This window comes from Episyrphus balteatus, chromosome 1, assembly GCF_945859705.1.
Source record: "Episyrphus balteatus chromosome 1, idEpiBalt1.1, whole genome shotgun sequence".
Classification (NCBI taxonomy): Eukaryota; Metazoa; Arthropoda; class Insecta; order Diptera; family Syrphidae; genus Episyrphus; species Episyrphus balteatus.
The window spans coordinates 51615267-51641572 of NC_079134.1; the positions used below are offsets into that span (position 1 = coordinate 51615267).

The 26306-nt window shown below is 29.5% G+C and overlaps 1 protein-coding gene across 11 annotated transcripts in view; it reads left to right on the forward strand.

Annotated features, from left to right (window-relative positions):
• The window catches only part of LOC129907091 (GTPase-activating protein skywalker), a 150465-nt gene that overhangs the window by 99538 nt on the left and 24621 nt on the right, over positions 1–26306 (forward strand). For 9 of the 11 annotated variants that reach the window (XM_055983147.1, XM_055983150.1, XM_055983154.1 and 6 more), the window contains 2 exons: positions 18325–18527; positions 21690–21894. In XM_055983147.1, coding sequence (XP_055839122.1) covers positions 18325–18527; positions 21690–21894 — 408 coding nt within the window. Of the gene's footprint in view, positions 1–6959; positions 7230–18324; positions 18528–21689; positions 21895–26306 lie in introns of those variants that run through there. The other 2 variants (XM_055983149.1, XM_055983157.1) reach the window with 2 other exon arrangements.

Consider the following 26306-nt stretch of genomic DNA (forward strand, 5'->3'; position numbering starts at 1 on the left):
CACGTCAGACCATTCCCTCATATCAGCGGTTTTTACTTGCTCTAACCTCGCTGTCAAAGAAAAAAATCCCAAAAGAACTGTATGGCAATACGAAAAAGCCAACTGGGAAGGCCTCAACAAGTTTTTTAGTACATTCAACTGGTCTATTTGTTTTCTTGACAGGGACGTTGACGCTTGTGCTGATATGGTAACCAACATCATTAATATTGGGTTAAACAGTTTTGTGCCTCACAGAACAAAGAGCATCAGACCCAAAGTAAACTCTTGGTTTGACTCCAGTTGTAAGGATGCTATTAAGGTTAGAGAATCGTTTTTTCGCTTATATAAAGCAAACCGTTCTGAAGAAAACAGATTAAAATTCAAAGAAGCAAGAAATGTCTGTAATGCTCTGATTAAAAGAACCAAATTCTTACACGACCAAAAAATTAGAAGAAAAATTTTGGAGTGCCCCAAAGGCAGTAAAAACTTTTGGTCATTCGTTAAGAATATCAAGAATTCAACATCATCATCGGTTCCCACACTCATCTTCAATGATAACCCTGTTGTAAGGTCAATTGACAAAGCCAATTTGTTTGTTAAACAATTTGCAGCAAACTCCACCCTACCTAGAAGCAACATGAGTCCACCTGTACTTGAGAACGTAAGATTTTCTATGGGACAAATTCATTTTCGCACTCGTACAGTCGCTAGAGTACTCAAAGATCTCGTCATTCATAAATCTGCAGGGCCCGATGGTATTTCACCCATTGTTTTGAAGAAATGCTTTTCCACATTGGCGAAACCCCTTCGTAACCTTTTTTATCTTTCATATTCTTCAGGTCGTTTTCCAAGTGGATGGAAAAAAGCATTTGTTCAACCAATTCCCAAGAAAGGCAAATCTTCATCACCATCTAATTACCGGCCAATCGCACTCACCTCCATTCTATCTAAGGTCATGGAAATATTAATTAATCGCCAGCTTAAAAAATATCTAGAAGAACGAAAGCTTATCAATGACCGTCAATACGGCTTTCGTTGCAACAGGTCCACTGGTGATTTGATGGCATACCTTACCGAAAAATGGAATGAATCACTTCATCGTTTTGGCGAAAGTAAAGTTGTTGCGCTCGATATTTCAAAAGCCTTCGATAGAGTTTGGCATCAAGCTCTTTTATCAAAGTTGTGTGCTTTTGGCATCGATGATTTACTCATTCAGTGGATTAGCGATTATCTTTCTGACCGATCAATTCAAGTTGTCTTGGACGGTTTCAAATCCGATGTTCAAAAAATAAATGCTGGTGTTCCCCAAGGCTCTGTTCTGTCTCCAACTTTGTTTCTCATGTTCATTAACGATCTATTGTCCCAAACTGCTAATCCTCTCCATTGTTTTGCTGACGACAGCACCCTAAGCTTTTCATACTTGTTTACAAATTCACACCCATCTTCTTTAAGTATTGAATTGCAACGAGAGAGTATGATAAACTCGTTAAATTCAGACTTAAACATCATTGTAACATGGGGTATGAAAAATCGTGTGGATTTCAATGCATCTAAGACCCAAAGCTGTCTGTTGTCGCTAAAGAGAAATATTCCTCCCATACCAATATCCATGAATTGTACATCAATCGAGGAAGCTCAAAAACTCTCGATCCTTGGTATGACGATAACAAATCACCTATTGTGGAACGAGCATTTATTAGATATTGCTAAAAATGCAGCGAAATGTTTGGGTTTCCTCAGGAGATGTAAAAAATTCTTTTCCCCTTCTGACCTGGCTACAATTTATAAGGCGTATATACGACCGAAGCTAGAGTACAACTCCCATATCTGGGCTGGAGCACCAAAAACATCATTAGCTCTTTTAGATAGGGTCCAGAACAGAGCAAAAAAACTGATTGGTGATAGATCAATCTCGGAAACGTTTGTTTCCTTAGAACATCGTAGAAATGTCTCTTGCCTTTCATTGTTTTACCGCTATTTTTTTGGGTTGTGCTCTAGTGAAATAGCCAGTTGCATGCCTCCCTTAAAACAATTTTCCCGTAATACCCGCACCGCAAATTATGCCCATCGTTATACCCTTGAGCCAAACTTCGGACGAACCGTTAAGTATAGGGATTCTTTTTTTAGTCGAACAACACGAATTTGGAATTCCTTACCCAACTCTATTTTTCCTTCCCATTTCAATGTGCAAACATTTAAGACAAATGTACATCGTTATCTCCTACTTAATCCTATTTCTGTTTCCTAAACGCTCGCACTGTGTTAATAGCTAACATATAAAGGGTAGTCATAACCCCTTGAGTGCGCGTAAATTATAAAAAAAAAAAAAAAAAAAAGCACTAGTAAATTTAAGTGAGCAACTGCATCTATCAATCTTTATTGGTTTTATTACACTCGCCAAAAATGTTCAACTTTTTAAATTTTTCCAGAAAGATTTATATCAAATTGTAATTTTTTTATCGAACCTAATTCATTTGGGTTCACTAAGCCTAAAAATCATACTTGTTCCTTTCCAGGAGCTCTAATTTTTTAGATATTTTTCATTTTTCACATTTTGTGGTGATTTCATACTATTTTTTTTTTTTTAGATTTTATTATTACAAGCGTTTTTATAGTTTTCCTGGAAAAATGTATTTTGAATGTATTGTATATTGGTTCAGTAAGTAAAAAAATCTATCAAAAAAAAATTTGTATGAATTTCTATGCCTTTTCATGTATGAATAACTCAAGAACTAGAGCTGCTAGAAAAAAACTAATGTTGTTTTCGGAATCAGCACCCTCTATTTAGTAAGAAATGATGAGCAACTGTCTGGAAAATTTTTGTGTGTTGGGCAGTGTTTTAACTTAGAAACCTAACATTGAGCAAATTTGCATTAATGTACTTATTCAATCGAGAACTTAGAATTGCTGATCTAGATAGTACAATCTTTAACGAACTTTTCTCTGTAACTAAACCACTAAAATTTTGAAAAATTATTGATTTGATTTTAGATTATGAAATATGACTCTTTTAAATTTCTTAAGTAATTCAAAAAATAAATAAAACGATAATGCGTGAAAATTCGAGGTCCAAAACACAAAAAAAAATTGCGTTTTTGGCCTGTTAATATTCATGTTTTTCAAAAACTTGACGTGTCAGAGAAATTTTTACTTCGGATTACGAAACAACTCAAACTTGAGAAATGTTGCTTGCAAAAATAAAAAAAAAAAGTTAGCTCATACAATTCCTCTGTAGGCACAGCTCTTTTTTGTGACGTGATAGGCACACATACTTTTTCATGTCGCTGGAACTTTTTTCGGTGTCAATATTTTATAGAGAATCATATATGAAATTGATGTAGAATTTTCCGAGGAATTCGAATATTGTATTCAAAGTTCCAAAAAATATTTTCACTCCTATAAAGAGACTTTTTTGTGACCACTTTTTTGAAAAATCGTTATTTTGTTTTATTTTTGTCCTGCCCAATTCGCACCCGTGTCTCAACAGAGGGTTAATACCTGAGATATTAAAAACTACGTTTTATAGAAGAAAACAGATATTACTGTGAAAGGTAAAATTTTATAAAATGTTCTCTAAATTAAAACGGTTTCGCTATTAAGTACTTTTTTTTTAGACAGATAACCTCTCCTATCTTCAACCAGATTAGGTATACTTCTCCCGTTAGGAAATATCTCATTATGTTTTATTTTTAATTTGTTTTTAAATTACATTCCTTACACCTTAAGTTAACATACCTACCTAATACACTAAATACCAACATATGTACATATATCAACAAAAAAGCTTAAACATCTTGTTGATGTTGTTGATGTCCGTAAACTCTATGAAATGAGCGGGCATTTTTATTTTTAGATAAATAAAACTATTACAAAAAAAAAACAAATAAATATTCACACACACACACACAATTACATTTTATATGTTGAGCATAAGAAACGTTTCACAATATTAGAAACGTGTTTCGTGTCACACCCCTAAACTCTATTTTTTGAAAACACCTGCTAGTGCAATTTTCATTGTATATTTACATAAAAATATATGTTTGTATCTATTAGATGCGCAGTTGAATGTGTTTTTATTATTTTTTTTTTTTTCATTTTGACCAAAACTGCATCTGACAGATAGATAACCAAGAGTATTGCGTGCTATACAAATACATATCTGGTATTCTCAATCAGCTGGCTGCAGAAGAAGAAGAAAAAAAGCTCGCTCTTAAGCTTTTTTTTTTTGATTGGGTGGTTCAGCGGGTTGATAAGAGTGTTGCCACTTTTATTTATAAAAAAGGATTGTTAAGAGAATAATATTTATTCCGTCTATTATTCTTACGATTTTTTAAATGAAAAGTGTAGTATAATATTTTTTAATTAATGACATTTTAAAGACAAAGCGATCTAAAAACTAAACAACTACGTCACTACGTTAATTTCAGTTTGGAACAAAAAAGAATTTAAAATATCTTCAAATAAACAAACCTAGGATATAATTATAAAATAAAATAATAATTCTATAAGAATAACAATAAATGTAACTTTTCGTTCAAATGCGGTTACTCATTGGTCACGCAATAAATACCGATTTCTACCAATTCATCAAGCTCATTACCCCTGACCAATGGCTATTATTTATTTAGAGAGTTACAAGAAGTCGAAATTATGAGTAACATTAATTTTAACCACAGTAATTTTTAGGTTTTTTTCACATGGTAACGCAGGATAGTTAAATTTTGTCTCTGTCCGGTAAAACACAATGTTAATATTTTTCAATTTATTTTAATATAATGTCAAATAAATATCTACTGGGTTTGGGAAACCTATTATTTGGATTACAATCTTCAAGTACAACACCATATTTTGAATGAAAAACAACTGCGTTACTAAAATAGACCAAATTGTTACCGGGATTTGCTTACAATTCAAATTATTTTTTTTGTTGTACACGTTAATAGTGTTCTATTTATAACTCTCTAAAGTTTTTACATTAATTTGTACTTTTTCCTTCTGAGAGGTGAAATTCAATCAAAGAAACAAGTTTTTAAGCATCAAATAGTATTTTGGTCGATATAGGCGTTTCCATAGTAACGGGTGTGACACTTAAAGAGCTCTGAATTTGTTTCTTTTAAGTAGTAATATGTACATTAGGGTGGTCCTTAACACAAAGTTGATGAAGACATCCGCTCAATCGTCTCCAAATAAATACAAAAAATCCTCTATTTTTTTCAGATTTTTATCTATACTCCTTTCCTTACTCGCCCTGTAACACGGTGAAATTCTAGTACTTGGACTTTGCGTCTGATTTTTGGATTATTTCCATAAATCTCGTTTACGCCTTGATCGATTTTGTTCGATTGCATTCCAAGATATTTTTGAAAACATTTTCATGAACCACAAAAAAATCGAAAAGGAAATCGATTTTTTTCGTACCTATAACTTGTATTAGATTTATTAAGATTTCTCAAAAACGGCTCAAGCTATTTTTCTCAAACTTCGTCAACACGTTAATAGACAATGTTTAAGTAATGTTGCATTCTAAAAACTTTCATTCGTGTTTTAGTTTCCTTGTAAATTTATATAGTTTTCTGATATTTTTTACAAGGGCATTTTTTGCGTTACGTGCGTGACAATACAAAACATCTGATTTTCAAATAAGTATTCAAATTTTCATGAATTTAAAAATTAGCCACAAATTTTACACTGTAACAGGTGTTACAAAAATGTATCGGGTGTGACGAAGAAAAAAACACAAACGGATTTTTATCCCCCCACAAGTCATTTCACCAAATGATATCAGTTAATTTTCTCTGCAAATTTCCTCTTTAATCTATTGAAATGATTCAGTTCTGTTCATTTATGTTTTGACCAAGATTTAACAGGCATAATAATTACACTGTACACCCGAAATTTCAATTTCAAAATCATCAAAATTTCAATTTCAAATCGTGCTCAGCATAATCGAATTATCTTTAGAAGATAGGAGCGCCATCTGTCGGTTTTTTGAACTAGCACAGTGTTATTATCCTAGAAAGTTCATTCCAAACGTCATTTTGTCTTCGTTTTGGTACATAAGATTCAGTACTCGAAACACGATACAAAAAAAAAGTAGAGTGATACTTCTAAGACAGTTATTTTCCTAGATATAACACAGGTGCATCTTTCTCAAAATGTTAGCCAAAACCACCACAAACCGGGCATTTTTTGGTATTTTTTTTCCTGTTCATCGAACAAAATGAAAAGCAAAATAATCACTTTTAAAAGTAGTAGTACCTACTTTTTTTTCAAACATATTATAATAAATTGACATCACTGATACACTTCGTATCTCATGAAAAAATAATCAGAACATTGTTGTTTTTTTTTTATTTATTTTTTTTTTTTTTTTTGTATTATAAACTTTTTCCTCGGATGTTTACTTGGGGCCTCGTTATAGGTTTATCTCGATGTGGCTGGCTTGTAGTCTTGTTCTAACTGATCATCAAGGTACCTCTCCTATCACCCAAAAAGCAAAAATGTATTTCACAGCAGAAAGAATGCGCAGAGTGTAATAAATGGCAACGTTTAGTGCTGTTTATAAATAACAATTTATAAAAAAAAAAAAAAATACAAAATTTTTTAGTAGCAAATTTTTTTTTTGTTAAGAAATTTATTTTGTGGTCGCCGAAACTAGTTCTTTTTTTTTTTTTGTGTGCTGCTCTCTTAAAAAAAAAATAAAATAATTATTATTGTTATGTATTTTTTTTTCTGAATGAAGTTATTATAATAATTTTAAATCAATTTGCGCTAAATTAAATTATTAACTTATGTTGTTGATAATTTATTAGTGATTATTATGGTTGTGAGATGAAAATGGTGGTAAATATGATTTTTTAAAAGGTGCCTTTCTTGATGGAGTGTTATTGCGTATTAAAAAAACTGCATCTTGGCACAACATATATGAAGTGCAAATTTATTTATTTAAATAAAAAATTAAATATATAAATCTAATATAAAGAGAGAAAGATAAAGATAAAGAAAAAAATAAAGAAAAAAAGTGCGATAAAAGAAAAATTTAAATTTAGTGCAAAGATTATAACCAAAATACCGAACAAACATGGTGGGAAAAATTCTCGCAGTGCGTACAGACTTGGATAGTTTTAGTCGGCGGAGCAGTGTCTATGTCAATCCAGATTGTGAGAAATTTTTCGAACTGCCACCGTATATTGCCGCCAGTACAAATGACTTGACGACAAAGTGTCAATGTTGGCAATTGAGTCCAGGTAAATAATTTAAAAAAAAAAATAAGAAAAAATACAAAAATACATTTTATTTTAAAATGTTAATTTTTTTTGTACGATGTGAACCGAGTCGGTCAGGTGTTAATTTGTTCAACGAAGAAAAATTTATATATTTGAAATGAAAAAAAAAAAAAAATGAGCGAAATTGTATTTTTAAAAATGTTTCAGGTTATTTGGTTGGATCCGGTCATAAACATTTATTTTGTGGTGCTTACTGCTTGCTGACTTGTGTAGCGCGTTATAGTAGATTTATTTTACATGTATTTTGTTCATAAAACAAGGTCTTAAATAAATTACACCCTGAGCGTTTGCTTTACTCAGATTAGTTTATGAATATTTACGATTTAATTGGTTGGATTTTTTTTTTTTTCTAATTCAAGATCGCAATGGTGTGAATTTTGTATTTTTAATTAATTGACTTTTAAAGTTAGATATTGTAGATTGTATACAATTTAACGTTGGATAGAGATTTAGTACCGTGTTTTGTTTGGCTAATACGACCTTATAATTACCGTCTATTTGATGTAAACTGTTTAAACTAATTTATCTTTTATAACAATAATTAATAATAAAAAAAAGCAATTAACCGGTTAAAAATATTGTTGTTACTTTATAATAATGATTATATTTTTTTTTTAATCCTTAAATTGTTAAATTATGCAAATAAACAACTCCGCCCATGTTTATACGTAGACTGTTCATGATTTATATTTCCTTTAAAAATAAAAATGAATTTTGTTGATTGGCGAATTAAAAAATAGAAAGAAACACCTTAGAAATTTGTGCCAAATTTTTAAATTTTGTTTAATTTTAAAAATATGTTTCTTGTTTTTTTCTTCTTTGTTTTAACTGAGGAGTTATGGGTTTGTTCGAAAAAGAACTAAAGAAAATTTTTATATCCTTTTGCTACGCCATAGAATTTTTTTTTTTTCGGATAAACCATTCCAATTTCAGTTTAAATCAATATAGTCGACCTAATATTTTATTTTTGTTTTGTTGTTTAAACTACGTAATGACACATTTTTAATGGCGGCGAAGAGTAAGATTCTTTTTTTTTTTGCTCATATTTATATTCGTACCGGTGCGGTTTATTTATATCACCGGTAGATGATAATTCTTTCGGCCATCACAAAATCATCTTCGTATACAAATAATACCTTGTAAATAAATAAAAAAAAAAATATATTATACTATACTCTTATTCGTATTGTATAGAGACCATCCCACTGAAATTAAGCGCTACTCGTACAATACATATATTCAAGTGAGTGTAGTATTTTATTTTTTTTTATTGTTCATCATAAAAAAAATTGTTTGCACCTTCGATAAATTTTGTAAACATACATTTTTGAAGTAGGTATAGGTAGTCGTACATATAATTTTTTTTCAATTTTGTTCTTCTTTTTCAATTTGTTTTACTTACTGTACCATAATCAGTCAGATAAGATAAAATATAATGCAAACATATCTTTATTGCCTTCATTTTTATTCCTCCTTGTTACTTGTGATATGGTATACATATGTATATAAGAGCTTTAAGTGCAAGTTTTGGATTTAAAAAGAAATTTAAATCATCTTACATTTTGTAAATTGGTATTTTTTAAAATAGATGAAAAACAGAATTTGTCAAAAAAAAGCGAATAAAAAAAGAAAAAGTCGCGTGTGAGGATAGACTCAAATAGCTTTGTGCATTTCGATGCGCAGAATCCGAATCTGAATCCTAGGTCCGTTTGTTTTATAAACGTTCAGGATTCAGGTGTTAAGTGAAGTGCAAAAAACTGCAAAAAAATAGTTTTTAGTGGTATTTTGCACCTTACCTATTTAGGGCAAATCTAAACAGGTTTTCGCGTTGTAAACAAAATGTTTATTAATGATCTTTCAGAATTATTTCCCAAAATTGACTATCGCTGTTCGCATTGGTTTCGTTTCAGCTTCAAGTCGAGGCCATGCATTGAAATACGTGATTTTTCTAAGAAATCCAATACATTATTGAAAATGTAAATTTATAGTGTTATAAAAAGTATACTACACAAAATAAAATCCGTTAAAACCCCTTTAAATATTCCGAATTTTTTGACCAATAAAGGTATGAAGAAGTGGTATTAACGTATAAAGATTAAATGATCAGTTGGGTAGTTTTAATGTGCGTATTTAAAAATTTAAAATGTTACTTTATATCCAGGGGCCTATTTCAGAGCTTACTACATTGTTTACATCAGTTTCCCGAAACACTTTTTTTTATCATTTGCAAAATTTAAACCATAACAAGTCTTTCCCGACGTTCAATCGGACTCAACTATTGGCTTTTGCGGTTGATGATGTAGTAAATGTAGCTGATGTCATTGATGTAGAAGCTCTGAAACAGGGCTTAGGTTGTAGTACCCCATATCACAATGGTTATTTGTAGGTCCCTTTTCATTCTTGCAAATTAATCACACGCACTCAAGAACAATTGAGAGTTATAACTTATAAGTTACTATTCTCTTGCTCCATGGGTTGTCGTGCCACAATTTTTAATTATTTATGCAAATGTTGGCTTTTCATCATTTTTAAAGTTTTAAATGTAGGTATAACTACCTACGTTACTATATGAATTTTTAATGAAATGAGCAAGTTCATCATACCACTTCGTGCACTTTTTAGTTAATAAAGTTTAATTTCCATTCAGTCATAAGATTTTTTTACCGGTGCGTTTGATAATAAATATGAACTTTTATGTGTGTGGTATGCATGCACGTCATCTCTTTCTACACCCATCAGTCATCAGTCAAATGGATTTTTGATGAAAGTGAATTTGTTATAGAATTTGATGGATGATAATTTAATGAAGCAACTTATGAAAAGATTGTCCTCCTCTCAAAAATTAAATTGTTTTTTTTGAATCATAAGGGGCTTGTCATTACCATTAAAACTCACCTCCCTTCCAAGAAATATCAATAAAAAAAAACTCACTTATTGGCGCCCAAAGTTTTCAATGAAAAATTGAAATTAAATTAATTTTTATTCATCAAAAAAGCTTTCCTTGACTCACAAAAGAAAAAGGGCTTGGCTGATTTGTACCATTAAGCAACGAGACTTGGTTGATATCACTAGAAATTTTTAATGTCTCCTTAGGGCTATTGGGTTCTTTCTCAAGTCATTGGCTTAACATGAATCAGCTATTCTAAATTTTCAACAGGTTGCCACTTATTAATCCCTTTCTTCGTGATACGGATATACCCGGATGAAAAGTTCTTGTAAAGCTTCTTTTCTGAAGAGATTGTCATAACAGCTTTACGCCCGTTTCTGGGCCACATTAAACATTTATCTTTAAGTATCAGATCGGCTCCAGATTATTATAGACACATTGTTTGAAGGTCATAATCCTGGAACCTTAAAATTATCATCCAGTTAAACCCTCCGAAGTTGCCCCCTTTCGAAGAGTTTTAAACTTATTTGGCCATTTTGTTTAATTTGAGTTATTATAAAATGGAATAAACAGTTCAATAATATAAATAAATCAAACATTTTTGCATCATATCAATCTATTTGCTTACCATTTTCGTGCTAAAAATATATAAATCTCGGAGGAAGTTTTATTATTTGAGTTTGTACTGTTTATAATCGAAACTGAAAAAAAAAAAATACCATTCAAAGACCTTCAAAACATAAACTTGCGTCATTTCTTTTAAAATATTCATAAACATTTGTCTTTCGTACAGAGAGAGCATGTGATGTTTATTATTCTTTGTCATTATCATCAATTTGTTTATACAAAAGCTTTTCATATACAAAAGGATGAAGTTCCAGCAGATGTACAAGTTTTTTGGCAAATGTTATTTGCTGCGATTTTTATATTCTAAAAATGTGTTTTAACTTTAAAAGAGTAAAGAACATGGTATTCTCTTCAGACTCTGGGTTTTTGTTGTTAAATCAATGGATTCTTATTTGAAACAATATTTTCTAGTATGTCTTGTTTTTAAAAGTTGAAAATTAAATTGTTTTATAGGTAAACGCACGGGTATCATTGGTTATTGTACAATGTTTTTTTTTCAATGTTCTAATAATGAAACAAACTTTTGATTAATTTTGTTCTATTTTCACCCTAATAACTATAAAAAAATCTTTTAAAACACAGTTTTTTTTGTTTTTATTTCAAACTCAGGTCTCAAGAGGGTATAGATCTGAAGATGTAGTTCAGTTGTAAATACAAATTGTATTTGCATAATTCTAATTAAATGTTAATTACTGGCGATTTTTCGTTTTATTTATGTAAAGTAAGCGTTCTATTAGTTAAAGTTTCTTAAATAATATAGTTTGCGAAAAACTTGTTGCTTTGGTACGAAATTTCTTTAAACTATACTTGTCCTAAATTCTAAAATTTGGCCAGTATCAACTCCTCGGTTATTGCACTTCCTTGTGGAACACCGGGGCTAAATTTTTTTCTAGTTCTTCTTGATCGTACTGTACTGTGAAGATTAGATCTGAAGTGTTCGATTTAAGTATTTAGATTATTTCTCCACAATACTTTCGAACTTCAAGGGTTCACATTTATGCCCAACTTTTGAGAGCAGTCACTTATGGCAAGTAACTTCTTGGAATACATAACCCGGGTTCAACGCAGACCACCTGAACTTGAGTTTTGAATATTTTTAGTATTATCTATATTAAATAATTATTTTTCAAGAGATATCGTATCGAAGCTTTGCCAATCGGTAAAATTGCTATTTTAGAACAGTGATTTGTAAGCTGTAATTGCTACAAATGTTTAAATCTTTTTTTTAACCTTTACAAAGGCTTTACAAAAAACTGAACAATAAATAATTATCAAATTATTTTTAACTAAGAATGCCTGCAGTGCTGCAAGTTTATGTTAAAATAATTTACACAAGACAAGCCATGATAAAAGCTTTATTTCCGTTTTTCAAAACAGACTGACTTGAACTAGCAATTATCAACTGCAACTGGATGAAATAATGGCAAAAATAATAAATTTTTTCAACTCTAAGAAATTCATAGCACCAAAAAAAGGATAAAAAGTGGAGAAGGGATACAAAGATACATAAATGCTAAATAATGACCGTAATTTTCTTAATTAGACTAAAATTTCTTAAAAGTATTTTTATTAGTACCAAATAAAATTATTTGTTTAATTATTCGATTGACAATGAATTGACTCACCTTAAAAATCGATTTATAAACCCATCACAAAACAAAACCAAAAAAAACAAGATATTAAGTGTTTCTCAGGAGCAATAAATATATTTGTTGTCAAATTTAAACAAACTGCGGTATGAATAAAATACACACAAACAAACAAACAAAATAAACGTTGCAAAATATAAATAAAATTAAATTGCAAATAATTGGGCTGAATTTATTTTCCCATACTATACAGACTTTATGTCATCTCCTCCTCGCAGCACTCTTAAGAATTTGATCAGCTTTTATTGTTTGCTTACAACAAGCTTGAAAGCGGGGAGTTAGGGGATATCTTAAATCCATTTGACCCTTGTCTCGATTGAATGCATCTTTTTATCTTAAAAAATGAAAAGAACAAATTATAATTCAAAACTTTTTTTTGATGACAGAGAGAAGTGAGATAATTTTTGCTTGTTTGTCATTTTTTTTGTTATTTTAACCGGAAAACATTAAACAAAGTCGATGTTAACTTTGTTAATTTGACTTTAGTGATATTTATAACAAACCACTGAAATAAAATGTTGTTTAATATTAATTATATTCTTGTGGTAAAAGAGAGTGATTAAAAAATCAGGTGGTTTGTTAAAAAAATTCTAAAATTGTCCATCCGGTTCTTTTAAGAGTTGTTTCATTTAAAGCATAGTTAAACTTCTTTTACGTTTTATTGCAACAAAAAATATCTTCTGCTTTTTAATCTAATCTTATCTCGAAAAAAAAGTCTAATTTGACGTAAATCAAATAAACCGATTGACTAAAAATGAAAAAAAAAATAGAACTTAAAATAAATCAGAAACATTTTTCGAATGTCACATGTTGAACAATTTAATTTATTTATCATCATGATAACTTATGTTATCGATTGGTAATTAATTTTCAATTTGTATATTTTTTTTATTATATTTATATATTATTTGAGTCAATAAATAAAACATCACTTTGCACTTGCTAATCTTTTTTTATGACAAAGTGTGAAAAAAGTTAATTTTTTTCTTTTCAAAGTGTGTATATGTGCGATTGAATTTAATATTGCTTGTGACCCAGAATTGTCAGTTAATAGCACCTGATTTCTACAAACTTTTCACACTATTTAATGATTCAAAGACTAAAGTATCAAATTGGACATACTAAGTATTTAATTACTGAGTGTTTAAGCTTACATTTTAGGTACCTACTTGGTTTGTTTGTTTATATTTTACAATCCAAAACAAAAATTTTTTTTGTATTCGTTGTTTAAGGTACTTTCTATTTTTAAATTATAACTTTTCGTAATTACACATTCATCAAAAAGTAGCTTAAATAAAAAGTAAAAGTATTTTGTAATTTGTATGTACTTGTCTTGCTTTAACAAAAAAAAAAAAAAAAACAAAAAAAAAAAAAACAAAAACTAGATTTAATCATTCAGCTAAAAGCATACATTAAAGTTGATTAAAAGCTTTAATTTCATACTATAAACAAAAAGCTGTTAATATTTTTGTTAATTGTTTTGGACTATTTGGAGCTCTAATTAACGCACGTAAAACAAGTTTAAAAATTCAAATAGTAGGGTCATAGGTATACTTAATGGATAGGTGATTGTAAAAACAAAATAAGTGACACTTTTATAATTTATTTATTTATTTTTTTTTTTTTTTTCAGATTATACAAAAAATCTTATTTTTACGACTATGTCGATTCAAAGTTAAAATTATCAATGCGCTGACTTTTTGTTAATTCTTATTTAAACAAAAAACCTGGACACTCTTTTAAAATCAGTTTATGAACTAGCTCATTGTATCAAATGCCTTTTCAACGTCTATGAGAACTAATGCCGTCGAATGTTTGTCCTTGAAATTTTCCTTCGCTTTTTTAAAAACCCTTAGAATTTGATGTTATGCATTTTCATGAAGCCGAATTATGCATTTTCATCAAGCCGAATTGTTGCATTTCAATGATATGTTTGTCATTTAAAAAATTTTCTTGTTTATACAAATAACTTTTTTCCAAACCTCCATATTTTTATAAAGTATCTTGTTCTTGGAGTTTATTAAATGTTAATTTATTTTCAAACATGTAAATTTCAAAATTCAAAAAAAGTACTTAAGTGCAATAGATTTACAGCTGTGTTCAAAATAATAGTAGTGCCTGCAACAAAATAACATTTGTTATATTTACGGTGCTTCTATGGTTAAAAATAATAGTAGTGCCTGCAACAAAATAACATTTGTTATATTTACGGTGCTTCTATGGTTAAAAATTTAATTTCTTTGATGTCAAAGTTTGTAACGGTCAATTACTAATAAATGTATCGTAATTTTAAAATGAAAAAGAAGGTGCCAAATTTTCGTGGACTTCAAGCGTACAAATTAGTGTCTAACATTCGCCTCCGAATGTTCACTGCACTGCAATCCAGGCTTAAAGCCTTCTGGATGTGAAACAACGATGCAGAAGGCTCAACTTTGCTCGTCTGGACAATACGCCTGTCATCTACGGCGGTCTTTTTTCTTTTTCTACCGCGCGTTTCGGGTCTTTCGTTGACTTTATTGCATTGGCTAACATTGTAGGGGAGCATCCTAATATAAACTTGAATTTCTAAGTAGGTTTTCCCTTCTTCAAGCAGCTTTCGTATAAGTTTCCGTTATCCGAACTGCAGTGTTTTGCTCTTCGAACTTTAAATAGATTAAAACCGAAACAAATCGTTTTTTGTTGAAAAATTATTCAAATTATATGAGTACTTACTTTTAAACCAAAAATAAATATTCTAAGTTATAAACCGCTTTTAAATTCTGAAAAAATAACTTTAACTACTATTATTTTGAACAGGTCAAATTCGAAAGAACAACCAAAAATCAATGAAAAATTATTTGGCACCTTCTTTTTCATTTTAAAATTAAAATACATTTATTAGCAATTGACCGTTACAAACTTTGACATCAAAGAAATTAAATTTTTAACCATAGAAGCACCGTAAATATAACAAATGTTATTTTGTTGCAGGCACTACTATTATTTTGAACACAACTGTATAAATATAATTAAAATAATAAAAACATTTTTTTTCTCATCAAATTGTTAAACAATTAAAGATAATAAATATTAACCCCTGAAGAAGCTGGAAAAGACTAGCGAAACGTTGGGTAAAATATGAAATAATTTCATATTTAATTAATTGCATCTATGAGGTTGATCATTCAAGCCCAAACAACAATAATATAAAGTATCTTATTTTCCCAATCACATGTTGAATATCTACAAATGCTCAAAGCGTAAAAATAAACTATTTGGTAAAAACATTAAAAATGTCGTTTTTTCTCATTTTTTGAATAGTTTTTCTCAAGTTTTTTACATACATAACTTCAACAAAAAAATGTTTAAAAAAAAATCCATATCTACAAAAAGTTATTTAGTAAAAAATTTTAAATTTTACTTGCTTTTCAAGTTATAGACAAAAACTCGGAAGAAAATGATCATATCTCTATAACTTTAAGTTTTTATACATTGCACTTAAACATCTGAAGCTACACAGAAAAGTTATTCTAGTGTTTCCTGCTTATTTATTCAACCTTCAGATGCTGTTTTTTTTGTTCAGATTAGTCATATATTACTTAGGATATAACAACCCGTACGGAGAAAACAGACCACATAGAATTAAGCGGATCGCACCTTAATTTAAGCGGATTTCTGTATGGTTTTTTTTGCTAAGATGGCTTTCATCTTAAATTAAGGTGACATCACTTTCAATTAAGGTGCCAAGTCACATTAATTTCTTTAATGCGCAAATAAAAAAAAAACTGGCACCCACCGAGGATCAAACCTACGACTGTTGGATTACTAGGCCAGTGCCTTTTTTTTCAATTTTAAATTAATTTTTCATCATCTTAAAACTATCTTAAAGCTAGACAAAAATTCATAAAAACTAGCCTACTTATCAATTACTTACAACTAACTTAGTGGCCCTATAAGGGCACTCTAAGTTATACTTCATTTCTCTTAAAACCAATTTAATTCAAATATTTATTTCATATGGTTTTATTTTTTCAAGAAATAATTTAAAAACAAAACTTGGATTCTGATCATTTTTTTTTTACTTATTTTTAAAACTTATAAACTACTTAAAACAACTTAAAAAACTAGAACAGCAAGCAATTTTTATTTTATTTAATTTTTTTTTGTTTTGTTTTTTTTTTTTTTCTGTATTTTTTTTTTTTTTTTTTTGTATTTTTTTTGTGCCACCCCGGCTGTCCCTACTTAAAACTAAACACCTAAAACTATGTAAGCCGGCCAAAGCATAAAAAACGAAGACCACTTTTACCTATACATGAATACTATTACTAAGCCACCAAAAATGGTTCTCCTGCTTTAGCCTATCTCTTCGGTCCCGATCGGACACAGTCCTACTGAACCCAAGACGCCCTTCTCCGCCTAGTGCGAGGATGTCCCTGTCATACAGCAGTCGCCTGTCCACGGCTCTTCGCCCGACCTGGTAGATTAACGGAACTGCCAATCTATCCTGTACAAGCCCCCCACTATCTAAATGGAGGAATGCCTCAGGCGGAATATAGGCGCTTAAACACACACTCTTGAAGTATTCGTCGTAAGGGTAGTAAGCCCCAAAAATGTAGCTATTTGAAGAGGCCATCGCTCTTGAAACGTGGCCACGAACAAGCTTCAGCGTAAAGTTATCAATTCTATTTGGCCCTTTTGTATAAAACCTCATTGGAATAATAATGCGTGTAATCAGATTCGGGTGTTCTGTGCAGACACTGCCTCTCAAACACCCGAAACTTTTCCATTTGAGATGGAGAGGCCAGTGCCTTACCACTGTGCTATCTCACTGTTGGAAATGAGTATGATAAACTGCAAGTAAAACTGAAGTGTCACTATAATTTAATTTTTTTTTTTTTTTTTACAGTTTTTTTAAGATGAACATTCACATTAAAATAAGATGAAGTTCACATTAAATTTAACTGAGTTTAATTGGAATCACCTTATTTTAAGAGGATATCACCTTATTTAAATGTGGTGAAATTTAATGTGCGCATCATCTTATTTTAAGGTGACACTTTTTTCTCCGTGTAGGTAACAAATTAAGATTGATTTCAAAGTTTTTTTTAGTTTGCCTTAAATTTAAAAAAAAAACCCTCAAGACAACACCAACAAAAAGTTATTTCTTCTTATGGAATTTAACAAAAGTACTTGAAAAAAAACTGTACAGGAAAAACAAATATAACATTTTATTATTATTTCTTATCATCGTATACAAATACTTTCTTACACACATTTATTTTATAGATTTCTGTCATTAAGCAATTGATCGAAAATGTCAACATAATAAATAACAATAAATCAAATTTTGTTCATCAGCAAAAGTAAATAAAAAATGCCAGTGTCAACTGTGTCTACATGAACTGATATTATGTTTATATGTATCACTCACTATTACGCTGAATTAATCAGCAATTTATAAATGTATATATTTTTTGTTATTGTTTTGTATATTTTACAACATTTTACCGGCTTGATGTTTACTCATTGTCATTCCTTTCACTTTCACTTGATTGCGACTGTAAAACTGTCTTACTATTAAAAACAAAGGTTTAATTTATTATTCAAATGTAAGTGAGGTTAAGATTATTGTTTATCAAAACTGATAAACAAAACGTTTTTTTTTTTTTTCTTTTTGTTTTGTTAATTTGTGCTTATTCTGAGATTTAATTAGATATGTTAGACACTTCTTTATACATATTCAAAGCTTTTTATTGTAGTAAAAAAAATTAGACTTGAAATTGAATTTACGCTTTTTTATCTTTTATTTTTAAGTAAAGTTTAAAAGTAAATTTTTTTGTATCTTGATGAAATTAAATTTTAAGGTGAAGAAAGTATAATAATAATTGTTTTCGTCTTTTTTTTTTCTTTATAGGAAAAGAACCATTGCTTAAATGTTTCTCTGAGATTCAACCACTCATATTACAAGGGAAGAAACGTGAAGTTAAGAGTATACTTCGAGAAAATGCCTGGCCCATCAATTCACCGATACGTTCTCAGCTATGGCCGGCGTTATGTGCACAGCACCAAACGAAACAAAATATGCTCGATGGTTTCTATTGGGAAATGGTGCATCAGGTAAGATTTTTAAGATAGTTTTTTTTTTATTTATTTAAACATTGAGAAAACCATTTTACTCATGCGATACATCCCCAAAAGTAGATCTGCCGTATATTTTCCAAAAATTATCAAATTTTAAAGTTTAATTCTCAAAACCTAGGTGGAACCAAAGATACTTAAATTTTTAATAACAAATGATATGAACTGCCAATTGATTACATTGATGAATTATTTACTTTATAATATATATGTCCGCCATAGAAACAACGCCATTGAATTGTAAAATTTATGAATGATTTCACTTCTTAAAAGTACTAACATAATGTATAGCAAATGTAGATACTCATCATATGATTTAAATGATTGATTAACTTTATCAAATTTGACCCACAACTTTGGTATATTAAATTGAAATCAAAGTTCATATTTCGTATCTTAAAATAAGGTACTAAATAGGGTAGGCACTAAAATTGTGTTGTATTTTTGAAACTACGCAACACAATTTATGACTTCTTAATATATAAACACCTCTAGCTTTGAAATCGAAGAAAAAGGGTGTGTTCAGCAAGTTATGAACTACTTTTCATATATAAATACCATAAAATATTTAAGGTTCAGTACCGTAGAAACCCGAGAAATTACTAACTAAATTACTTACATTTGTAATGAAAACTAGTTACATTTCCATTTCAACTACGAAATAATATAACCCTGTGGAATGTATTTCATTCTTTTTTACTTTTAAAAAAGAAAATCTAAAGTTCAGCCTTATTCTGTACAGTGTTACTATCGTCACCGTTTCTATCATATTGAGCTTTCAAAATCGAGTTTATTTGATGCAATTCTAACCAAAGAAATAGTTTATGTATGATCCTTGTCACATTGCTGCATATTAGAGCTTCTTTCATTTTCATCGAACACAACAAATAGTCAATACACCAACACTGCACAATGCACGCAGAAAAATTGTCGGTTAAAAACAACGTAAAACTCGTGTAAAATTAATGGAGAAGATTGTTAATATAGCACCTGCAAACTAACCCCGGTTAAAATTACACAAGTCGACTAGGTTATTCAAAATTGTTTAATCTTACCCACTTTCTCGGTTAAATTTTACTAAAATCTCAAATTTTAACCGAGTTTCTTGATCAATATAAACAAATTGATCGCTTAAAATAACCTTGTTAAATGGTAATTTTAAATAATTTAACTTAACCGAGACGACTACGTTGATTTTAGCAACAAGAACTAAGTAGACTTCGTTATTTTAAACACATTTATTTTAACACACTTCTCGGTAGGTCCATTATTTTTCTCCGCGTGTTCAGTGCACATAGGTCGATTTGACAAATTTAGGCGGCTTAAATTATTATTTTACGATATATTTTGTCTTTAAAGCATACATATATACATAGAAAATAGTCTTATTCTACAGTAAAACCCGCTTATCTTGCCCGTTCAACTGAAAAACCCAAATTATATTACATGTTCCCCCGACATTTAAAATAACGCTTAATATATATAATATTGAGTAAATAAAAAAATCATGACCGGAACGAGACCGAAAATATTACTAAATAGCTTTTAAAATAAAAAGTCATGATTTTTTTATTTGAAAATGGCCAAAAAATATGACGAAAGTTAAAAAGCTTATATGAAATTAAATTTAGAAATGTGAGAACTGAAAATTGATAACTAGAATGCGAGTGAAGATTGATTTCCGACGCCCCGCTGATCGGCGCAAACATACCTAATGAGATCGATAAAAATAATGGGGAGCTATTCCTGCAAGTGTATATTTACTTTATACAATCATTGGTTTTTCTTTTAAAAGATTTCCATTTTTTTTGTCACAATCAAATTTAAGATAACAAGACCTACTATTTCAACGGCATTAGTCATATTAACTTGTCTCTTTAGGTATACGAAAAAAAAAAAATACATGTGGGATATGAGTCCCGAAATTGTTTTTTGGGGCATACCTAAGTCCCGAATTGGATTCTACTAAAGTGGGACATAAATTCCGAAAAAAAAATCGGGACTTATGCCCCTGCGCTTATTTTACTAACAAGTACTATTATGAAAAATCACGTAATTTTTTTTTTCTCCTGCCAAATTTGAACCCGTGTGCCGACAGAGGGTTAAGTTGGTCTACTGTGAGGGTTTTTATGCCGCTGGGTGTAGGTACATATAAAACATTGGGGTTTTTATTTAATTCTCTAACGATTTATTTTTTTTTTTTCCAAAAATTCTTTGTTATACAAGTTAATTGAGATACTTTGTTAGCTAAAATAGATTTTTTTTTTGTTGTTAAAAACAAATTTCATATTATAAGGTTTATTAATTTTGTAATTTAATTATATTATAAAAATATTTTATAACGCTTTTTGACTTTAAAAGATGCAATATTCTAAGCAACTTTCACCATAAGAGCATTTGCTACCATTCAGTCGCGCATGTTATTTTCAAAAAGTATTAAGATAAGAAAATATAAAAGACAACTTTAATATTTGATTCCTCAAAAGAAATCAAGTAAATAAAATTATGTATGCAAAAGAAATCTGATAAATAATTTTACAAGTTATAAACTCACTTCCGAGTATTTATTATGTCTCAATGAACATAAGAGTACTTCAGATAATTTAATCGGCAAATGTACGAGTGTGGCATAGTTAAATAATTATACTCAACAAAATTTTATTATTGTTGATAAAACTCTCCTATTCATATTATTTGAAGTATTTTTTTATAATTTTAATAGGTAAATAAACAAAATTGACGTCGCGTCGGTTGTTTTAACTTATCAAAAGTAATACAGGTATAGGATTTTTTAATGTCCAATAGAGTGTATGTTTAGCTGTTAAATTTATGCCGGCGCACTATAGTTCGACCACAACAACATTTTTTTTGTTGCGAAAATCATAAATTTTTAGCAAATAGAGACATCAATAAATATTTGTATGTCTAGTTAAATAAAATTTCGCAATACCTTTATGATAATGATAAAATCGTTTAATAGGGTGTTTCAAAATTTGCTAGATGAAAAAAAACATTCCCTAAAAATATTTAAAACTCATGCCTATTTTAAAGTTAAAACTGGTAATATTTTTAAAAGAATTTAATTTTTTAAATCAAAAATAATTTTTTTAACCTAATCTTACTTTGGTTTTTTATTTTCAGGTATTTGGTACAACAGAACTCTCAGAGAAACCAATTATGCTCCCAGCGTTTGTCGATTCCGCCCACTGTTTGCCATACCATCTCACTCGAACCGGACGTGCAGTGGCAGATCGGATCGTAAATGTTTTAGGATATGATTGTCCTGATATTACCTTCAGTCCTGTATTGTATCCTATTACATCAATTCTATTGCATTTCATGTCTGGTAAGTAAACAAAATAACAACAAAAAATAAAAAAAAGCAATCTAACAAAAAAAAATATTTTTAAACTTTTTCCCCGTATGCGTAAATATTTATTTAAGCTAATTACGCTACCCATATGACTTTGTTTTTTAAAATAAAATTTTATTTTGGAAATTTACTCAAAAATCAAATAATAAATTAAATAAATAAACTGTGACAGTTTATTTTTATTCTTTCGCATAGAAAAACTCCTAAAAATAAATTATCAAAATTATAACTTAAACAGAAACAAAATGAGATGTGTTTATTTGACTCATCATTTTTGTGTTTGCATTTGAGGTATAAATTTAACTAAAATGGATTTATAAATAAAATTGGTCGTCGTGATAAGTGAGAACTTATGAATTTATTGTCAATTTGTTTAAGATTTGAATAATGTTAGTTCTAACAAAGTGACAAAACATTTTCTCAGTTTGTAAATATGTCAATGTTAAAAATATTGACTCATTTTAACATCTTCGTGTTATCATTAACCTGATTTTTATTTCATTGCTTTCATATGATGTTATTCAAGTGTAAAAAATGTTTTGCTTTATTACATGGCAAGATCATATGATTTTTTTTTTTTGTAGAAGGGATCTATAAATTATTCAACAAAAAAAACAAAGGTTCCATAATTTAAACAAATAAATAAGAAATAAGTTTATTATAACATTAATTGGGTGTTCCGGGTGTATTTGATGGTATTCATAAGCGAGTTTATTAACCCTGTAAAAAAAATATCAGAATTTGTTAAAAATATCATTCGTCTGGTAATTTCTGTAATACGTTCCACCTTAAAAATATTCAGTTTCTTCAATAGACCACAATCATAAGCCAGATGTTTAAAATGTTGTTTTTCAGTCAATCAGTTTTCTTTTCTTTTAGAAATCAATGAAAAGATCAAAGTATTACAGAAATTCTGATCTTAAGATCGTTTGCGGTGTTTGCTAAACAATTCCCAGTATTCAACTGACAAGGTTTTTTGGACTTGTGTGCTTCTATATCTAGATTTATAGCATTGTGTCTCTTTCAAGGGTTCTTGTGACTTGTAAACTTAATCCCCATCCCCGTATATTAAGTTTGTAATTATCAAATTGCAGAAACACTAGAAGACTTTAGTACAGAACCTTGTCCAAAACGGAGATATAACTACAAGACAAGTTTATATTGTTATATTGTACAAGTACATATTGAGTTTTAAAATTGCTTCATTCACAATGTTCCGAAAACGTCGTCGGGAATTTTTGATTATAAAAGCTTCCTCTTCATGATCAGCAGCTTGTTAATCGTCTTTCATCCAAAATGGGTACGAATTGAAGTCTTTTCTGTTCTGTTTCTTGAATGCTGACAAATAGAATCAATTCTCAATGTTTTTTTTCTTAGTGTACGTTTTTTGTAGTAAATATTTGCTTACTGACTGCACTAAGTCATGAGCCGGGTAACACAGTTTTTTTTTGGCAAATGTTCGCAAGACTGTGCTAAGCGCTCTTTGGCTAGGATCTGATTGTGTAGTTTTCTGTGACAGGAATGGTAACCACATCTCACGCTTCGGTTAGAACATCTGCTTTAAAATTTCCAACCAGAGTTCTGCCATTCTCATAACAAGCCCACATGACGCGAGGAATTCTTCCATCTCAGAAGTTGGGGAATACCTTATTGCCAAAGTCTTAATTAAGGTATCACCATTGTGGGAACGAATCATTAGTCTATTGCCCTCTAACTGCCATTTGCGATGCCAAGAGCTATGAAAAAACTGATAAGAATTGACTTTTAACTCAAATATTTCTGTGAGCGTATAAAAAGTTAGCAATTATTCTTCTTATAATTTACTTTTTTTACGATAATGTTGACTATGACCCTCTTGGAGGCTTACCAAATACTCGCCAAAGGTAGTATAATTAACTCTTAAAATAAAGTTCAGTTGCTATAAGTTGGATTTTTGTATAGAATTTCTGGCGTAATAGTCTATCATACTAAAACATAATACTTCTAAATGTTACCTTAAAATTAAAAGAGAAACAAATTTGAAAAGTTTCATTCAATTTAATTTTTAGTACCTATTGGCCGGGTTCACCGCACCATCTGAACTTAAGTTCAGATTTGTTTGACGTTGAACGCAAAAAATCATCTAAATTTCAGATGACATTAACAAAGAATTTACTTTTTTTCTTTACTTGGATTAACTTTAAAAAAGAACATTTTTTTTCTGGGATAATAAAAATAGTTCAAGTGATTGTAAAAAAAGAGTTATTTTTTAATATTTTCAGTGAGATCACTTCAGTATTTGAAAAAAATATTTTTTTGGATTCATAAAATCCTTTCTAACAACTAACTTATGTATGTTTAATTTTGCTTTGGTCCCCAACTTCATTAAGTTTTTTTATTTTCTCATTTATTTACATTATTCCATTTCTGCACATAAACATGCGGACGAAAAACACAAAATTATATTAATTACATATGCATTGTAATATCATATCAACAAATAACAATAACACCGCAACAAATGTCCAAACACAAAAGAAATATAAAAAAATCCATTTATAACTTGTACTAAAATCACAAAATTCAATTTTGGTGTGTAGCACTTTTGGTAGGTTTACCAACTTCACCAACACAAACACACCCATCTGAAATTTGAGATAAAAATTTCCACCTCAAAATTGTAACTTTTTATGACATCTGACCAATCAGAGCCTCTGAAAATTCAGATCTTAAGTTCAGGTGGCCTGCGTTGAACGCGGGGATTAAAACTTATCAGAGAAACGATTAACGAAATGTCAATAAGTTGGCATGACAAATTAATTTGCCTTAAAACAATTTTAGGAATAAAAAATACTTAGTTTCATTCAAAATTTCCTTTTCAATACAAATTCGCGGAATTTCAAGGAACAGGGAGGAAATTAAACATATTTTTTATTTTTCCTTTACACTGTATTCCCTCTTAATCCTTATACTTTATGAACATTGGTAAAAAAGTTTATAATTACCGTGCAATTTTTTTGTTTTATCTAGCTCTTCAAAATAAGCAAAAATTCTTTTTTTCAGTTTTGGAAATGAATTATAATCAGAAAGGCCAACATTTCTGTAGGCCAATCGTTGCAAAGGACTTTTGAGACTTGAACCTTGTCTTGCAAAAGCAGATTCTTTTTTATCCACTTTCTTCTTCTTTTTTTTTATTTTATGCCCCCTTTTCTATTTATGCAGCAATATTTGTGGTATATCCACCAGTTAAATTGATACTCTATTCTTTATTATTATTTCCCCAATATAAGGTTAACAAATTTCCACCATGGCTTGTCCAACCCCTTCATTACGCGAACTTTTTGACCCATCGTATCAAGAATTTATGGCGTGATAATCTATCAAAGTAACGCAGAATACTTCTAAATGTTATCTTAAAAATAAAAAAGAAACAGATTCGAAAAGTTGTAGGTATTTAATTTCGGTTAAGATTTTTCTTGAAACAAAATAAAATTGAAACTCATCATGTTTTTATGGGGGAATTTCATATTACCTGATCAATAAAACTGTTAAAGTTCATGCTCTCTTGTAATCAGTTACAATCCTTTGTTTGGTGTACCACCATCTGCAATCTTAAAACTTCTTATCACAACTTTATTATTATTATTGTTGTTCCTGTGTCCCATCGTTCTGATTTTTTCTGCATCGATTTGGATTTGTCTGGTTTTATTTAGCACTAAGCCGATAATCTCTACTTTAACTTAGTCCGAGACTGAACTCAAATGAAGTTTATCGCCTGTGTTATTTCCAGGGTATAGTAAATAAGATTCAATTACGTTAATTTTCTTTTCTTTTTTTTAAATTGACTAACCTAATAAATCAAGTAGACTACATTATTATTGTTAACTCACTTATTGTGATTGTACAGAGTGCACATATTATTTATTATTGTTCCAATCATCCAGAATAATGAGCTCAACTCTCGGTCTCTGACAATAATAAGATTTCTCATATCTCGTATTGTCAATAAAGTCAACATACTACAAAACCACACACACATACAACTAAATATAATACAAACAAAACAAACAATGTCGTTGAGCTGAGCCTCTTATCAATTTATACTTGTTTTATTAATTTATTTACATAAAATTTTTATTATTATTTATTTTTTTTTTTTGCGGACTTATTTCATTTTTTTTTTTCAACCAAGCAGTTGACATTGTGACTATCGTTTAATTAAATATTTAAATTTATAGTCGAGTTTATTCTCAAGATGATATATATTATGAATCTCTCTTATCAATGTGTTTACAAATATAGTTCATATATATATTTTTTTTAATTTGTCAATAAAAATAATAAAACAGATGCATTGTGTTTTTGTTTGCGAATCAGTTGTAGGCCTTAATGCTGGCTAGACTTTT